The 19251-nt window shown below is 36.3% G+C and overlaps 1 protein-coding gene across 10 annotated transcripts in view; it reads left to right on the top strand.

Annotated features, from left to right (window-relative positions):
• Positions 1-19251, top strand: part of caskin1 (CASK interacting protein 1) — a 101625-nt gene that overhangs the window by 43053 nt on the left and 39321 nt on the right. For all 10 annotated transcript variants that reach the window (XM_048195506.1, XM_048195471.1, XM_048195463.1 and 7 more), the window contains exon 2: positions 17112-17163. In XM_048195506.1, coding sequence (XP_048051463.1) covers positions 17112-17163 — 52 coding nt within the window. The remainder of the gene's footprint in view (positions 1-17111; positions 17164-19251) is intronic.

Raw genomic sequence — 19251 nt, 5'->3', positions numbered from 1 at the left:
GCACCAAAAATATTCTCATCACTTTATAATATTAATATTGAACCACTGTACTCACATGAACTGATTTATATGTTTTTAGTACCTTTATGGATCTTGAAAGAGGAAATGTCATTGCTGGCTATGGAGGCAACAAGGAGCCATCGGATTTCAACTAAAATATCTTAATTTGTGTTCTGAAGATTAACGAAGGTCTTACGGGTGTGGAATGACATGAGGGTGAGAAATTAATGACAGAATTTTCATTTTTGGGTGAACTAACCCTTTAACCTCACACTGCTGCTCGTTTCACACACAGACACGTAAAGGTGGGTTATGTTATCTTTGTACCTGCAATAACTATACATTAACATTCTCTTCTGAATGAACTTTATTACATGTTTTATGCAGAAATTTTGAGACCACTCTACAATCCGATGGTTATTTTAAGAGCTTTATCTCACTGCCCAACTAACATTGCTAGAACAGCTGTACCTGTTTCTAGAGCTGAAATAGTGCTGTTGGTATAGCACAGGGACATGAGGGGACATTTGAGGTCCAAGCATGCTGCCTGAGTAAATATTAATCAGTTTGCAGTTTACTGTAAGCCAGGTAATACCAAGAATACCTCCATAGAGGTGTTTCTTTAGTTGAAGAAGAAATAATAAGAGATATGCAAAGAATTTTTTGAGAAAGTATTCCATTTCAAAGTGCACAATAAAGTTGAATTTCAGTGAATGAATTTCAGTGGAAAAAAACTGACTTTATTACAGCACTTGCAGCGGTGCGCATTGCCATTTATCTCCCTCTTGTATATGAACCAGTGAACTACTCATATTGTTCTAGAAATTAACATAAGCATATTGCATTCACAGTCTTTGTTGGCAGAAGCATGTGTTTAAAATATTGCTGCTTTTACATGAAGATGGATAATGATGAACAAGTCCAATCCAATGTCCAATCAATTATTAAATCCCACTATAATCTACACCTTTTCCCTCTAATTTAAGTTTTTTAGTTTACAAAATGATATTTGAGTTAATGTACTAACATTTTACGTGTACACCCTTTCTAAATAAAGGTTCTTATTTAGGCATTTATGCTTCCATGAAGAACCTTTAACATCCATGGAACATTTCCATTGCACAAAAGGTTCTTTATAGTATAAAAAAATGTTCTTTTTTCACACACACAAAAAAAAAAATGCTTATTTTAAGAACTGTTCACTGAAAGGTTTTTTGGGAACCCAAAATGGTTCTTCTATGGCATCATTGTGAAACCCCCCTTTTGGAACCTTTATTTTTAATAATTCAGAGATGGTGTTATTATGGGGAGACCAACCTCTGCATCTGTACCTTTGGAATAAACAAAGCTTTGTTAAACTTTGACAAAATAGTTATTTCTGTTTCTTCAAATGTAGCAGATATTTTCTCTGCACTGCCACCTGCTGTTTCTGAGAATAGTGCAATGACGAAATGCGTGAAGTATAAAGGTGTCCGAAGTGGGGTGAGCTGTACATGCAGTCTGTGGAGAGCCGACAGCACCAAGCGAATGTAAAAACAAGGCTAATGCTAGTGTAGAGCAACAGTTGGATGCCCAGATGTGGATTAGGATGTTAAGATGTGTTTGTGGAGAGCAATCATAGAGCGGAAGTGGATGAGGAAGTTGTTAATTAAATGAGGAAAGAGGCTGTTTGCAAGGCCCGGGGCCTGTCACACACTGTTTTCATTAATCTGGATGCAGACGCCTGAGACAGGCTTGTGCAGACTCGTCTGTGCCATCCTCACTCTAATTAGGGCACTTTAATCAGGGACAAACTGCAAAGATCCCAGAGACCACTTTAAAGTACCACTAACCTTTACTGTAAACAACACTCATTCCCGCTCCATGGAGTCCTAAAGTTCAGTCATCAGCGTGTGTGTAATGAGATTTGGTGGGAGGTTTGGTCAGACTCTGAGCTGTTTTTGTGCATCCTGTCTGAGAGCCTCCCTCATTTTTATCTGTGACCTGCAGGAGACAACAGCATGTTTGCGTTCTGAAGTTCAGCTTAGTTCCACCTGGTGATCAGCATTATAAAATGTAAATTTTGAAGCTATTATTGGGGGAGATTAACTTTTCAAACATGGAGAGCATTTGATTTCATTGTGTGAGAGTGCAGTTCATATTGATGCAGGTGAAGAGACCATTGTGATGTGTGCCAAGTTTACTCAAAAATAAAGAGGGTTGGCATGTCTCAGTTCTCTGATATACTCTGTGAGACAGCATTAGGAAACTTTGAAATGCCAAGCTACCCTTTTGAAAGAGATTTAGATCAACAGTAACATTTAAATCTCATAAGCATAAGTAAATAAAGTAAAAAAAACCATAATGTCCTGGCAGAAAATTACCACTACCTTTTCCATTAAGTGTACAGACATTTCCTTTAAGTTCAACCCTAAAACACAATGCAATGCACAATTCAGAATGGTAAAACACCTATGAAATATCAATACAGAAAATTCCTTCATATTACCACAGACTTTTTATATACAGTACAGTCCAAAAGTTTGGAACCACTAAGATTTTTAATGTTTTTAAAAGAAGTTTCGTCTGCTCACCAAGGCTACATTTATTTAATTAAAAATACAGTAAAAACAGTAATATTGTGAAATATTATTACAATTTAAAACAACTGTTTTCTATTTGAATATATTTCACAAAGTAATTTATTCCTGTGATGGCAAAGCTGAATTTTCAGCATCATTACTCCAGTCTTCAGTGTCACATGATCCTTCAGAAATCATTCTAATATGCTGATTTGCTGCTCAAGAAACATTTAATGTGTACAATTGTACAAAATATTTGTGTACAATATTTTTTTTCAGGATTATTTGATGAATAGAAAGTTCAAAAGAACAGTGTTTATCTGAAATCTAATCTTTTGTAACATTATAAATGTCTTTACTGCCATTGCTGCCAATGCATCCTTGCTGAATAAAAGTATTCATTTCTTTAATTTCTTTCCAAAAAAATAAAAATAAAATTTTGAAACTTTTGAACGGTAGTGTATAATGCTACAGAAGCTTTGTATTTCAGATAAATGCTGTTCTTTTGAACTTTCTATTCATCAAAGAATCCTGAAAAAAAAAGTACACAACTGTTTTCAACATTGAAAATAATCATAAATGTTTATTGAGCAGCAAATCAGCATATTAGAATGATTTCTGAAGGATCATGTGACACTGAAGACTGGAGTAATGATGCTGAAAATTCAGCTTTGCCATCACAGGAATAAATTACTTTGTGAAATATATTCAAATAGAAAACAGTTGTTTTAAATTGTAATAATATTTCACAATATTACTGTTTTTACTGTATTTTTAATTAAATAAATGTAGCCTTGGTGAGCAGACGAAACTTCTTTTAAAAACATTAAAAATCTTAGTGGTTCCAAACTTTTGGACTGTACTGTATGTGTATATATCCTTTTTATATATGTGTATATGTGTATATAAACAGATAAATCAGATAATTTTATGCCTATTTATTTATTTATTGCAATTAGATCAGTATTTTTGTGGCACACAGACAATGAGGATATTAATCAGGGACTATAACATTAAAAATATTTACTTACACTAAATACCACCAATAGAAACTAGCAGAAACTGGCAGAATTCTTCTAAATATTATATTGTTCTGACAAATAATACAATTTATATGATATTGTCATTGTTAGTTGACTGGTTAGACTAATATAACAAAATATAGTGTTATAAAAAAAGAGCTAGAGGTCCATTATTGTTACTTTGTACATTCCTAGCAGAAGACATACAGTAAAATGCTGTGCAGATGTCGGGTAGGTCAATACGTTACACAGATTGTCCCCTATTTTTTTCTCTGTGGTTACTGAAAAACAGAACCTGTCACTGGCTGAAAGGTTTTGAGTCCAGTTTGAGCATTCATAGAGAGCGAAACCCTAGATGACTGGTACAAGTTGTTTTACTTTGTTTTAAACGTTTTTGAAGGGACAGCCTCAATATTGTTCTTAAGAAAAACTGTTGCCGTTGAATAGAGAATAATGAAGAGATGGTCTGTGTCCATTTTTGTTCTTCAGGCTGTATTTATAGTAAATGAATTCACACTGGCAGCGCTGCTGAGCTCTTCCTGGCTTCCGCTGCTGTGCCATAGAACAATACAGTCTCTGTGTGAGTCTTTAATACTGTCTCTTTGGCCGCATCTCACAATCTAAAATCTACCCTCGCTCCTCTCCTCTGACTATTTATCGCTTCCTCTGTAGATGCAAGATACTGGCGCTGTTATGTGCCCTCCGCTGAGATGATCTCATGTCCTCTGACATGACACTGGGACTGGCATGTGGAACAGTTTGACAGATGTGTTTTTTTGTCTGACAGATGGTGCTACTGTAATAGACTGACACAGAGAAGATGTGCTATAATGAAACATGTTGGGTCTGTTTAAGTTGGTTTGTGCATGTGTATGTGATGCAGTGATGTGCCAAGGCCATTCAGCCTGCTACATTCAGTGAGAATCAAATTACATAGTGTTTACTTTGCTTTCGTCTCTGCCAGTCATTTGATATCGCAGCCCTTTTGTGTGCTTTTCTTAAGAATTACAAACTCTAACCTGATCATAACATTTGAGAAAATAAAGCTATTCAGTTGTCACTAGCTGATGACAGGCTGCCAATTCTGAAGCAGTTTGCAAAGTGACAATTTTAGTGGTTATCACTGCTGAAAAATCAAACAAACAAACAAATAAAACAGTGTTAACAAGCCAAACGTGGTTAGTTAGCATGTTGGTCTGTTTCTGTGGCACTTGTCGGCTGGTCAGGTGGTAAACCAGTTGGCTGACCAGCTAAACAAGCATACACCAGCAAGGCCAGGCTCAGAGACAAGCTAAACCTGTTAGACTATGATGGGAGAGCAGGTAAACCATTTTAAACCAGCTAAGATCAGAAACCCTGGAGATATGTATATGTTAACTTAGGCTGCTGTGTTTTACATGCTCCTCAGAGGCCATCTTTAAAGAGATTTGCTAAATGTACTACGCACACTACTGTGAGCTTTTAACTGAGTAAACATTCATCACGTAGTGCAAGCCTACACTGAAATCTGCCCGGTGCCTCCATGGCAAACCCACACAATCCTTAACGGCCTGCCTTATGCAGAGATAGAGCACTGGATCTCAGCAGGATAAGGCTGTTGCATGCTGGGTATGCAGCCTCTGTAATTTGGGAATGATCAATGAGGCTTCTCTAGCCGTGGCAGCAGTGCTGTGGGAAATAGATTAGCTATCAGCGTACGAGGAGAGGCAGACTCACCTGTGGGCTGCAGATCCCTTGAGGAGACACAGCTCTGCACTAACACTCTCAGCCGATGCTACTTCAGAAATGAACCGGCGTGCATGCTAACATGCCATTACGAGGAGTGTTTGGAGGGTTTGTTTAGTTTCGTGTAGTGCCGCGGAGAGTCGGAAAAATAGGTGGGTATGTTAAAAGCTTTTTCTCAGAGTATGTTTTAATCGGTCCTGTTTTGTGAGTGTATTTGTGTGCGTTGAAAGTAACAGTGTTGAAGGGATTGTGTGGGTGCGCTGCACTAATTTTTGTGCACATGTGTAGGAAGAGGTAGATGATGCTTGTTGCCTAGCAACTCCATTACAGTTCTACAAAAGACATGATAAGAGAGCTGCTCTGCTTAAAATATTGCTGTACTTTTGCATAAAACAATGTTGAAACCTTTATACACCCCCAGTGGCTTCTCTTTGTATTTTAAGTCAAGAACAAAATGATTGTGGATTTGATGGAAGCTTGATATAAACTTGTGTGTGGGATACAGGAAGGTGAAATCCCGGAATAACCCCACGGGAAGAGCACCAGATGGTCTCCTCTGTTTTACCTGGAAGGGAAATGGCTCCACAGGAAGTTCAGGAAGCAGGAAAAAGTGGGGTCAAACTGGATCAAAAGCTGCTTACTGCTACAGAGAAGTCAAGCTGCGCTCCACCACTGAGGAGCAAACTGCTGTTGACATGCACATGTTTTATCATACACGTCCTCGTTCTGAAAAGAATTGTTTTGCTTTTCGTTTGGACCACAGCAGATGAGATATTTTTGGGAGGGAGTTGAGGAGTAGGTCCTGAGGTTATCCACTGAGAAGTCAAAACAAGCCAAAACAAAACTCCCTTCAACTCCCTCGGCAATACAGTGACAGCACAAGTTCACAAAGAGAAACATATACAGTATATTATATCTACAGATTGGAGACATATAATTAAGTATTTGTGATTGATATGTCACAAGTACATTAAGAATGCCTATTAAATTCTAATTTGATTTCTGAATTTCTGAACAGGATGCAGAATGGCAATTCGATATTGAATGTAAGTGGAAGTGAAAGTGACATGTGAAGGCCAAGTATGGTAACTCATACTCGGAATTTGTCTCTGCATTTAACCCATCCAGTTAGTCCACACACATTAGGAGTAGTGAATAAAGAATGAAAGATACAGCTATCTTCAGTTTGAACAATATTTTTTTTTAATTGTTCCTTATTCTGAAACAATAAAATGAATAAAAAGAACCTAACAAAATTCATTTTATGAAATGTTTTGTTTGAAAGTTTGTTATATTTATTTATTTATTTATTTATTTTTTTTAAAAAAAATTGTTATGCACTACTTTTCAAAAGTTTGGGATTGGTAAGATTTTTTTTTTTTTTTAATGTTTTTGAAAGAAGCCCCAAATTTCACCAAGCCTGCATTTATTTGATCAAAAATACAGTATAACAATGTTATAAAATATTATTACATTTTAAAATAACTGTGTTCTGTTAATATATATATATATATATATATATATATATATATATATATATATATGTTATAAATATATTAATATAATATATATTATATGTAATATATATTTTAAAGTGTAATTTATTCCTGTGATCAAAGCTGAATTTTATTTTATTTTATTTTTCATTACTCCAGTCTTCAGTGTCACATGATCCTTCAGAAATCATTCTAATATGATGATTTGGTGCTCAAGAAACAATTATTATTATTATTATTATTATTATTATCATCAGTGTTGAAAACAGTTGCTGCTTCCAATTTTTGTGGAAACCATATGTTTTTTCATCTTTCTTTGAACATTAAAGTTAGATAGAGCAGCATTTATTTGAAATCTTTTGTAACATTGTAAATTTCTGTACTGCCACTTTTGACCAATTTAATGTTTACTTTCTGAATAAATATTTTAATTTCTTTCAAAAAAAAAAAAAGTTGACCCTGAACTTTTAAATGGTAGTGTATAATGCAAATACATTTATATATTTTTTCACTGTGTATTGTCAGAACAAACTGCTAACTTTAAACAAACTTTTGATGAAAGCTTTTTGAAGTCACACAATAAAGTTACAGCATGTACAAGGGCTGACAAGGCCATACTAACCAACTAAACTTTGACCCATTATTAGACTAGATTGGGACACCATTACATGTGCATCCAAAATACACCATATCCCCCTTTTAAAGACCCTCTGTGATGAAAATCAAGTTTTTGATGTTGTTTATATGTCTATGTTGTGTTTTTAATATGCTTCAAGACTGCTGTGAACCAAAGACATTCTCAAAAATGGGTTTGAAATCGTCCTTGTTCTCTACGTCACAAACATGTTGTAACCAATCCCGTTAACGTATGGGCGGGCTTTAGCATATCATTACTATGCTGTGAAGGGGGGGTCTCAAGGTAAGCAAGGTTATCCTGGTATATTTTTCTGCTGATATGAAAAACCAGGTACATTTAGCAATATAGCGGGTAAATTATGTATATTACGTATATTACAATGTTACGATGTTCTGAGTTGTTCAAAGCATAGGATGCTGATTTTTAAAAGGCAGCTGTCTGACTCTGAGATGGTGAATGGGAACATGGTTTGTGTAACATTAGCAACACATTATTAGCTGTTTGATAACACAGTCAAGCCAGAGGCTAATCATATCAATTACCGTTATGTGTCAGAGAGAGCGATACATAAAACGCATTACCATTCTGAAACACGTAGATGACCCTGTATAATTCGCTCTTCCTCTTCTTCTTAATCAGTATCTGGTTTAAACATACAGTATATGGCTGAATTAAACCGGTATTTACACTTGCCATTGTGCAGCGTTTCCTACAGTAAAACTGACTGCATATACTAAATGAAGCATTGGGTGTAGAGTTACATTCAAGCTATTTTAAGGGATGAAGAAATTATTTTCACAAGAAAAAATCATTTCAATATGTCATTTTGGTGATCAAAGATGAGTTTTAAGGGATAACACGATTGTCTACAGTACAGGCGGACTTTAACAACGTTTCTGGGTTCACTGCAGTGAAAGCAATGTAAAAGTTTGGTTAAAAGTATGTGTAGATAGTGTGTGTAAAGTGTGTCTGAGACTGGGAAATAGTGGATCAAGATGGAGCAGCTGGTTGGGGAGCAGATCAGTCCAGTCCATGGAAGAGCCGCCCCACCAACCACTAGCCAAGAGAAGAGGCAAAGCAAAGGAATGGGGCCAAGCTTTAACTAATCACTTTCCATCCGCTCTGCCAGCACCATGGAGACTCAAACGTTACTATTAGCCACCTGCCAGCCCTGCCGGCACCAAGCCCCGATATGAGGTTTGGTTTCGCCCCAATTCTGTTTGAAATGGCCGTTGAGGGTGATCACAATCAGGCCAGTTCATGAGCATGAAACGGGTACTGCTCCCAAGGTACTTTGACACTTGGAGCCATTCCCTCCCTGGGCTGGAGTCTGTGCTCTCTCTGCCTGTTTCTGATCTCTTAGATCCGCTGTCAGCATTTGGGTGATTGGATTGTAGGAAGAGCACCTCTCAGAGGATGCTTTCCTTTCCGTCTTTCTCATTCACTCTGTCGTTATTATGAATGAACAGAGGAATGTGTTGTGTTCGCACCGCGGGGCCCTGCATGTAAAGATGTGCGTCGTGGAGCTCACACTGAAAGCAGAAATGTCTTTATTAGAGTGCTTATGTGTGCTGTATAGCGTGAAGCAAAGACCTCAGCAGTCAGAGCGGATGAAGGGGTCTCATTGTGTGCATTCTGGGAAAGCCCCAAAGTAACGACTCTGGTGAGGTGTGGACATTTTCCTGCTGCTACTATAACAAGATGTGAGCTTGACACAGAGAAATGAGCTTTGATGCTAAAAGATGTAAATGGTGGATAAAACTAAGGTTTGGATGTGAAATGGGATATAAAAGAGAGTTGTCGCTATGTTTAGCTTAACTATTGTTTGCTTTCACAGTAGGCCATTTTCCTCAACCCCAGAGACATCAATCAGTGCTGGCAAGCCAATGCAAATGCAGCTTTATAATCAGCCTATTTTTTTTCACTGAAAGATTTGAAGTTGCTTTTGTTTGTGCTTATGAAGTTAGGCCTCTTTCTAAGCAACCACTGACTTGCAGAAATTTACTGCTGTTTTTGTTTCGCTATATGAGAGGTATTGGCCTAGCTACTGGGTAACAACCATTTTTAGATTAGTGGCTAGTAACTATGCAAAATAAAGTTGACAAAAGATTAATGATGGAACCTTTTGTGTATACGTTTTATGGAAATTTTTTCCTGGTCCATCAATTTTATTTATTTATTTTTTTTTAAAGTACCATGTTTTTTGTGCTTGTTTGTAGGGCTGCACAGTGTTGGCCAAAAAATATGATTATATATCAATGTCTTAATAAGAATTATAAATTAATAAAAATGTTTTAAAAAGAAATATTACTATGTATGTAAATACTTAAGTTACTTTTTTACATTAATACTTTTTATTTTGACAGAAAACTGCAGGGAGCCCTTAAAGGCACACTGAAATGCCTAGGAAAGCGCAGCTTTATTCACTGTGTTGATGTAATTTCAACTGAAACAGAAAGACAGGGTGAGATATATCTTGAAGCTCCTCCCCTTTTTTCAAAATAGCCAATAGCGTTTCGCCTAGATCACAGCTCGGCTAGAGCCGTTGAGCTCTTAAAACCCAATTTTCCTCATAATCTCTAACCGTTTCTGCTCCATATTGCTTTAAAATATAGCATTGTTTGTAGAATTCAAATGTGTTCCAACGCTTTGTGGTCTGCGCCGACTCACGTATATGATCCCCTCTGTGCTCTCGTGTCTCTGAATCGGATCTACGACCGTTTTTGTGTTTTGTGATGGTTGTTTTTGAGTCTCTTGTTTGTCCTGAGCAGTTTAACTGAGCTCTGTTCTTCAGAAAAATCCAATGTCCTGCAGATTCTTCAGTTTTCCACCATCTTCTGCATATTTGAACCCTTTCCAGCAGTGACTGAATGATTTTGAGATCAGTCTTTTCACACTGAGGACAACTTGAGGGACTCAAACTCAACTATTAAAAAAGGTTCAAACATTCACTGATGCTCCAGAAGGAAACACAATGTATTAAGAGTCAGGAGTGAAAACTTTTGAACAGGATAAAGATGTCCAAATTTTTCTTATTTTGTTTAAAGTGCCCTAGAATTAAAAATTGAATTTATATTGGCATAGTTTAATAACAAGAGTTCAGTACATGGAAATGACATACACTGAGTCTTCAAACACCATTGTTTCCTCCTTCTTATATAAATCTCATTTGTTTAAAAGACCTCCGAAGAACAGGCGAATTTCAACATAACACCGACTGTTACGTAACAGTCGGGATCATTAATATGTACGCCCCCAATATTTGCATATGCCAGCCCTTGATTCAAGGCATTAGACAAGGGCAGTCCAGTATTAACGTCTGGATCTGTGCACAGCTGAATCATCAGACTAGGTAAGCAAGCAAGGACAATAGCGATATATGGCAGATGGAGCAATAATAACTGACATGATCCATGATAACATGATATTTTTAGTGATATTTGTAAATTGTCTTTCTAAATGTTTCGTTAGCATGTTGCTAATGTACTGTTAAATGTGGTTAAAGTTACTGTAGTTTCTTACTGTATTCACGGAGACAAGAGAGCCGCCGCTTATTTTCATTTTTAAACACTTGCAGTCTGTATAATTCATAAACACAACTTCATTCTTTATAAATCTCTCCAACAGTATGTAATGTTAGCTTTAGCCACGGAGCAAAACCTCAAACTCATTCAGAATCAAATGTAAACATCCAAATAAAATACTATACTCACATGATCCGATGTATGCAAGCAGCATGCATGACGAACACTTTGTAAAGATCCATTTTGAGGGTTATATTAGCTGTGTGAACTTTGTTTATGCTGTTAAAGGCAAGTGCGAGCTCCGGGGGAGGGGGAGCACGAGCATTTAAAGGGGCCGCAGCATGAATCAGCACATTTCTAATGATGCCCCAAAATAGGCAGTTAAAAAAAATTGATAAAAAAAAATCTATGGGGTATTTTGAGCTGAAACTTCACAGACACATTCAGGGGACACCTTAGACTTATATTATATAAAAAAACGTTCGATGGCACCTTTAACTATCTTTTAGAAAAATTAAGTACAATATTCCTTGATCTTCAAATTCAAAAAATGTTCACCCCCTGGCTCTTAATGCATCATCGTGGATGATCCAGGTAACCACACACAGTATTAAGAATCAAGGTTATGTAAACTTTTGAATGGGGTGATATTAATAAATTCAGCTATTTTTTGTCTTGTGGACTTTATGTAAACATCTTTTATGTAAAATATCTTATTCAGGACAGTATAAAATAACATGCATTTTGTATGATCTCTCTCTCTCTATGATCTAAAATTATTCACATTTTCACAGATTCTGCAAGGGGTTCACAAACGTTCAAGCAGCACTCTATGTTGTAAAATATTGCTTCATAGTTTGATTCATTGGAACACCAAATTATGGTCCAGCTAGCATGTTTATAAATCCCAAATTGTGCATAAAAATAGTGTTTGCAGTGTTTGAAGTCATTTTTGCAAACGCAACATTTTTTCATGAGGCCCAGCTGTGAGTCACTGTGTTGTGAGTGACTTCTAAAGTTATTCCAGATGTGTCACAATGTTTCCTCATGCCCATGGCTACCGTGCATACACTTTGTCACAGTGTTATGGGCCGTGTGTACTGTTTTTTTGTTTGTAAACATGGTCCGTCGAATTTAAGCCTTAGTTAATCCTTTTGGTAAAGTTCAAAATTAAATTAGTCCCCCTGCACATATTGTGCTAATGTCACAGTCTGTTCAGCTGTGGTGGGACTTATTCAGCACACAGTATTCAGAGTATTACTCTGATTCTGAGCTTTAACCTTTGCTGTTGATGGAGACTTGCTATTGTTAAACTTCAACCAAAAAAAAGTACCAATAGTTCTTTGAACATGGTACCATGGTAATGTTGTATTTTTGGATGCTATCGTGATGGCAATGCCATATTCTTTTGTTTCTTAAAATACAATTTAAATACTATTGCATGTACTGTATAATCATTCAGTACCATATATTCAGTATATAAGACCAGGGGTTTTAAAAACATTTTGATGCCAAGGACCTCAGAATATGATGATCTCCTTGTAAGGGGTAAATATTGAGGTAAATATTAAGTGTCATATTATTGACAAGACAATGCGTTGTATCCTTTTATTTTTGTCCATTAAATAATTGTCTTTTATTATACTGTTCAAAAGTTTGGTATTTTTTTAAAGAAATTAAAACTTTTATTTAGCAAAGATGCATTAAATTGTGCATTAAAAGTGGCAGTAAAGACATTTATAATGTTACAAAATATTTATATTTCAAATAACTGCTCTGTCTATTTATGAAAAATAAATTACATTTTAAAATATATTAAAATAGGAAACAGTCATTTTAAATAAACATTAATTTTGCTAAATAAAAGTTTTATACTTAAAACTTTTATTTAGCAAAGATGCATTAAATTGTGCATTAAAAGTGGCAGTAAAGACATTTATAATGTTACAAAATATTTATATTTCAAATAACTGCTGTTTTTAACATGAACTGCTCTGTCTATTTATGAAAAATAAATTACATTTTAAAATATATTAAAATAGGAAACAGTAATTTTAAGTTGTAATAATATTTCAAAATATTACAATTTTTACTGTATTTTTGACCAAATAAATGCAGCCTTGGTGAGCAGAAGAGACTTCTTTCAAGAACATTAAATAATTGTATTGACCCTAAACTTTTAATTGTAGTGGTTATTTTCTTTTGTACAAAATCCAAAGAAAATGATTAAAATAGGTATTATTTGGATATTTTTTTTTGTTTTGTTTTTGTATGTTAGAGTAAACCCATCACTCTAAATACTACCCTATGTTTTTGTAAGGAAAACACAAACTGGAAAAGCAAATTGTACATTTTAAAATGGTACACTAGTTGATACGGCCGAGTAGACTTTTGGCAGCATAAGCACAATACTTCTTTTTAGGTTCCAGGAAAATTTCAAGCGTTTTCACTGTCCGTTTCAAATTAAAAGAGCACAGCTGCAGATCTACGTATAAGATGCATTCTTGCTATAACACATTTCCTTACTGTTCCTCATCTGGCATCCAGATCACTCAATGCCTTTGACTCATCACCACTCCAACTTGTTTCTACAAAGCCTCTGAACAACAGATGAGGCCCTGAGTCTTTCGGTGATGCCTCACCCTGTCTTTTTTGTGCATCACCAAGTACGCTACACTTGTCCCACTTCGGATGCCTGCAGAGAGAGATGAGTCACAAGAACCCTTTTCCACTACATCTCATAACATTCTTCTGTCTGGAAACAGCGGATGTGCAGAATCAATCGTGGCTGGGCAGCATTCGCTGTTTCTCCCCTTGTTGCTGTCTCTAGTCCTATAGCCAACGCTTTGATTTTCCCATTAGAGCTTCTGTCTCTTTTTTTCCACTCCAATATTTTAGTACAAAGCAACAATGGATGTCGTGTTGTAGGGGAGTCATTTCTCCTCAGTCAAAAGGCAGTCAATCTGTCTCCTGTGTGCTTCTGTTGGAAACTTCATTCAGTTCAGGTCATTTCAGGTGTGAGAGCTCTGTTGTCATTTAGGGGGGGGAATGTATTCAGGCTTGACAGCTGTTGTTTACCTTTTGTAGACTCTAATAGTACATGCTGAGTTTTTATGAGCCCTATTTGTTGTGGGCTCATTAATTTTTACAAAGAGGCAAAACTCCTCCTCTTGTCCCCAGAGCGAACATCTCCAGGCTCATATTTGTACCTCTAAATGTTTTCATACAACAAAGCAACCCAGTTCTGTCTCTGCTCTGAGTGTGTCAGTGTGATGTAATCTTTTGTTTTCGGTTTTGAGGACCAGACTATTCAGCGGGTTAACTGTGGTCACTATAAAAAGATCTGAAGGAAGTATATACAAAACAATCCTGAGAGAAGTTAGGCAGGGATTGATTTGCTTGATTATTATGTGTATTGAAGCTAAGGGTGATGTTTATTATTGCATTGCTCATGCAGCTGAAGAATGGTTTAATTTTCAGCTCTTTGTTAATGGAAGAATGATCAAGAGTCAATGACACATCAGTCTCAATCTTGTTTATCATCATATATCAGTAAATATAGTTTCAGATGAAATACTGTTTCACAATATTACTGTTTTTACTGTCATTTTGATCAAATAAATGCAGCCTTGGTAAGGATAAGATTACTTCTTTCAAAAATCTTAAAATCATACCAAATGCATTTGGTTTATACAGTATTTTTATCCACTCAAAGGTAACATAAACCATTATTTCCCACAGTTTAAAAACAAAATAGACATCAGTAATAGGTCATCCTATTGATGTAAACAACTGAATAATTGATAAAAGATGTGAAAATAGAGTCTGCACTTTTCACACAGCCATCAGTTCTAACATGCGTACAGTACCTTTCATCTGAAGGTCTGATTTCAGAGACAAAGGTTGATAAACAGACCAAAAGCAGCAGCTCACATACATAGAAATTCTCCTCTGTAACATTCATGTCTTGAAATAGAAGCATGCATGTTTCCCATAAACACAGGCAGCCATTTACTCTGGACTTACTCCATCCCTGTGTTTTATTTAATATCAGTTCCCACTCTGCTCTGTTTGGACACATTAGGCCAGGCCCGAGAGGTGAAAGAGTTAAAAACAGAGCAGAAAATGACACACAGATGTTCTCTGTCACACTGAGCAGCAGCTGTTGAAAACAGCCCTGTATTCAGGCTGACTGATGTAGATGGCTGCGAGCAGCTCCACTCCAGATGGAATACGGACCTCATATGGCATATTCTGATCTGCTTCCAAATTCCACCGCTCATATTATAGGCCAAATAGAAGCCCTTTTACCAGGTGTTAAAGATTTTATCACCTACAGACCAGTTAAATCTGCAAAGCCAAAGCCACAGGCTTTGAATGAATGGACACTGTGAACATTCATCCTGTCTGCCATTGGTTGATCAAACAGAACTCATCTCAAATGCATGCCAGTGGTTAAGCCATTGTTGCTGTGTTGAGTAATTTGGAAGAATGTTTTAAAGGATTAGTTCACTCTTAAATTAAAATTTCCTGATAATTTACTCACCCCCAAGTCATCCAAGATGTTCATGTCTTTCTCTCTTCAGTGGAAAAGAAATTAAGGTTTTTGATGAAAAAAATGATTTTTCTCCATATAGTGGACTTCAATGGCCTCCAAACGGTTGAAGGTCAAAATTACAGTTTCAGTGCAGCTTCAAAGCCTTCTACACAATCCCAGACGAGGAATAAGGGTCTTATCTAGAGAAACCATCGCTCATTTTCTAAAAAAAATTTAAATTTTATACATTTTACCATAAATGTTCATCTTGAACTAGCTCTCTTCTTCTCCTCTATTTGAATTCCAGCAGTGTAGACACTGCTAAGTGTATTACTGCCCTCCACAGGTCAAAGTTTGAACTAAATTGTTATATACTTGCACTAGCATATTGTATATGACAATTTAGTTCAAACTTTGACCTGTGGAGGGCAGTAATACACTCCACTATATGGAGAAAAATCCTGGAATGTTTTCATCAAAAACTTTAATTTCTCTTCGACTGAAGAAAGAAATAAATTATCAGGAAATTTTAATTTGAAAGTGAACTAATCCTTTAATAGTACTTTTTGGGGCCTAATACTTGTCTCTGCATAAGCTGTGATTGGAGTAATAGGGATACATGGCTATATATTCATCGCTTTATCCTTATTAGGGTCATGGGGGGCTGGATCCTAACCCAGCATCTTGGTCACAGACGAGGAAACGCCCTGAATGGATGGCCAGTCTATCGCAGGGCTCACACAAACAGTGTCTCCAATTGACCTATGTCTTTAGATTGTGGGGGAAACCGGAAGCATCATATTAAACCTGCATCCTGGTCCTGGTCCTGGTGCGACACCAGTATTCAGTCCTCCACAGAGTCTCTTTATGGCTGTGCTGCTCTTAGGGGAAGCGATGTAGTGACCGGCCCCTAGAGACAGGCATAGCATTCTTCCCCATGTCTGCTGGGAAACAGGACAGTTTGCCATCCATTTGTATGCAGGTCCATTTGAATGCAAACTAAAAGTGGTCATGGTGTATAACCTCAAATGACAGCAAAAGTATTTGGTTTTCTGTGTGTGACAAGGATGCATGGGTAAGTGACAGTACTGAACAATAGTTCAGACCCACACAGCTGAGAAGAATGATTCTCCTCTCTAATTAGTACAGCCAAACTATGAAGATTATGTGATGTTTATGTAAAAGTATACATTTCAATAGTTGATTATGCACCAAAAATGATTATAGTCCTATTTCAAGGCATTTTCAGTTGGAAGTTGTAATGCAGAGCAGAGTTTTAGGTACAGGGTGTGTAATTTTCACTGCTGGTCATGCAGCTCTAGTACACACAGTATTCTAGTACAAATTCAAAAGCTGCTCACTCACACATGCCCTCAAAATAACAATCCTAAAATAGAGAATTTTCCAATGCAAATATGAAATTCAGGCCTTAAATAAGATGCACTGGTCTCAAACACTCATCTGTGCAAATGTTGCTACTTTTTGCTACAAAAACTGTATATAAAACCCTAGTATCATAGAACATGCTGTGAAATGTCCTTACTCCCACAGTGTACTATTGTTGATTTTTAAAAATACTTATCCTTCTTTCCCTTTCTTTTTTCTTTAGAGTTGCTGGGCTCTGCCAAGAAGGTGAATGTCAACTTCCAGGACACTGATGGGTGAGTGGGACATATAAGGACTTTATATGGCTCCATGTGGTAAACTCTTGTAAACATGATCGTTCTTGTCTGACTGCCAAATATCCTCGGGATTTGCCAGATCTTATGTGCACTTGTTGGTTTAGAAAAACTTTTATCCAAGTCTCTTTCCCAGTCAGTCTCTCTCTTGTCTACATCTGTTTATCCAGTTCAGCTCCATATACATTACAGAATCGTTTTGAACCATAACTGCTCTTTAATTTAAACATTGTATGCTTAATTACTTAATTACTATACAGTGCTGTATCACAAACCCACTTTTCAGTCCAAACATGAAAAGGGGTTTGTTAGATTTTGAGTTGTGAAAGGATGGATATACTGCTCAAATTTAAACAAAAATATGTTAACTTTTTTGGGCTGTCAAATGGTAGTGGAACATGTTACTATATCTGTTGTTTTTGGTGTAATAATTTGTTGTTTTATACCACTTTTTAAAAGTACACTATAGATGATTTATTATTTAATCTTTAGTTAGAAATAAACAAAATATTAGTACATAAACAAAGAGTGATTGTTTTACGATAATCCTTCAATAATGTTTTATATTCAGAGCTTTTGGATCTGATTTGGCAGGAAATGTCCACAAACAATAAAAATAAAGTCCTGATACTATTTTATGTTTCAACCACAGATGGTCATAGAGAGCTCAGGATTTTGTGGTATACCTTTTAAATGTGGCTTAAGCGTCCAAATGCTCTTTGGTACTGTACATTGCACGGTGACATTTTTATGTAGATTGCTGATAAAGATTATGAGAGTATGACAGGCATATTTGCTCTCATCCAAATTGTTTATGCCACGTTCAATAATTATTTCAGCCGAACTTGATGTTTCTTTAGTTTTATCTAGTTTGTTTCAGTGGCAGAGAGCATTGTGTTATTTGTGGCAGTGTGTTATTTGTGCTAGCGTCATAGAGATGAATCAGACATTTGTTGGGCTGCTTTGTTCCATATCTCCTGTAGAATATTTTTCCTGCATGTTGTATAAAGACTGACGTACATATTGGTTTCTAATCATGCGCTCTACTATAGTTTTATAGCACTAGAGTCTAGCACAACTGAAAAGAAGCCTCTGTGTTGAGACATAAAGCAAATGGTGGTTTGTCAAAGAACAGAAAGAGACCTGGATTAAAGCACCAGTGTTTCTAGTGCTGCATGGTCAATTATTTCTGTTGACACAGCTGAATAAAACAATGGAATAAAAAAATAGGGATTCAATACTATTGGAACCAGGATTTTAACAGATTCTCTGTGACTTCATCAGATATTATCTCGTTAAAAAACGATGAACACAGTGCATGATCAGCAACAAATGATTCTTGTGAACTGATTCTTTTTAATGATCCAGTTGTGTGTTAGCCGTTTAAATTCAGCCAGTCACTGAATCATTCAGAGCTGTTGCTAAGTTCTCAATTGACTGAACAACCGAGACTGTCCTCCAAAAAAAAATTTCCACCATTTTTTAAGCACCTTATTACTACCTATATATATATGTTTTAAAGTCATGCACCCTCTAGCTGGCGTAATAATAATGACAGTGTCATGTTACGTATGACTGTCGTTACCAATCAAAATGCGTGTTCATTTAAATGCAATGTGTGGACTTTTTACTCAATTTTTCCTATTTCCATTCAGCAAAACTCATTTTTTTTATATTAACAACTACACCCACTCCACCCCTAAACCTACCCTTAGTGATTTATAGTGCATATACACTTTATGAGCACATGCGTTCCCTGGGATCAAACCCACGATTGTATGATTACATGATCGCATGTTGTTATATATTGCAACGCTCTGCCAATTGAGCTACACGAAACCCGAAATATGACGCAGATAAAAGGGTACAATGCATTAAAATGAAAGTATCCTGTTGTCGATAGGGGCACAACTTTAGTAAATGCTCCTATGGGTTGTATTTCAGGGAAGTGACAAACGACCTATATAGACGTATTGGTTGGAGAACATGTTGGAACAACCATCTTCATCTAGCAATACCATAATTTGTCAACTAAAAAAACATTTTATATATTTTTTACGGCATGTTTAC

The sequence above is a fragment of the Megalobrama amblycephala genome, linkage group LG1, assembly GCF_018812025.1.
Source record: "Megalobrama amblycephala isolate DHTTF-2021 linkage group LG1, ASM1881202v1, whole genome shotgun sequence".
Lineage (NCBI taxonomy): Eukaryota > Metazoa > Chordata > Actinopteri > Cypriniformes > Xenocyprididae > Megalobrama > Megalobrama amblycephala.
The sequence above is the reverse complement of the archived record's forward strand: the minus strand, read 5'-3'. Positions and strand labels throughout refer to the sequence as shown.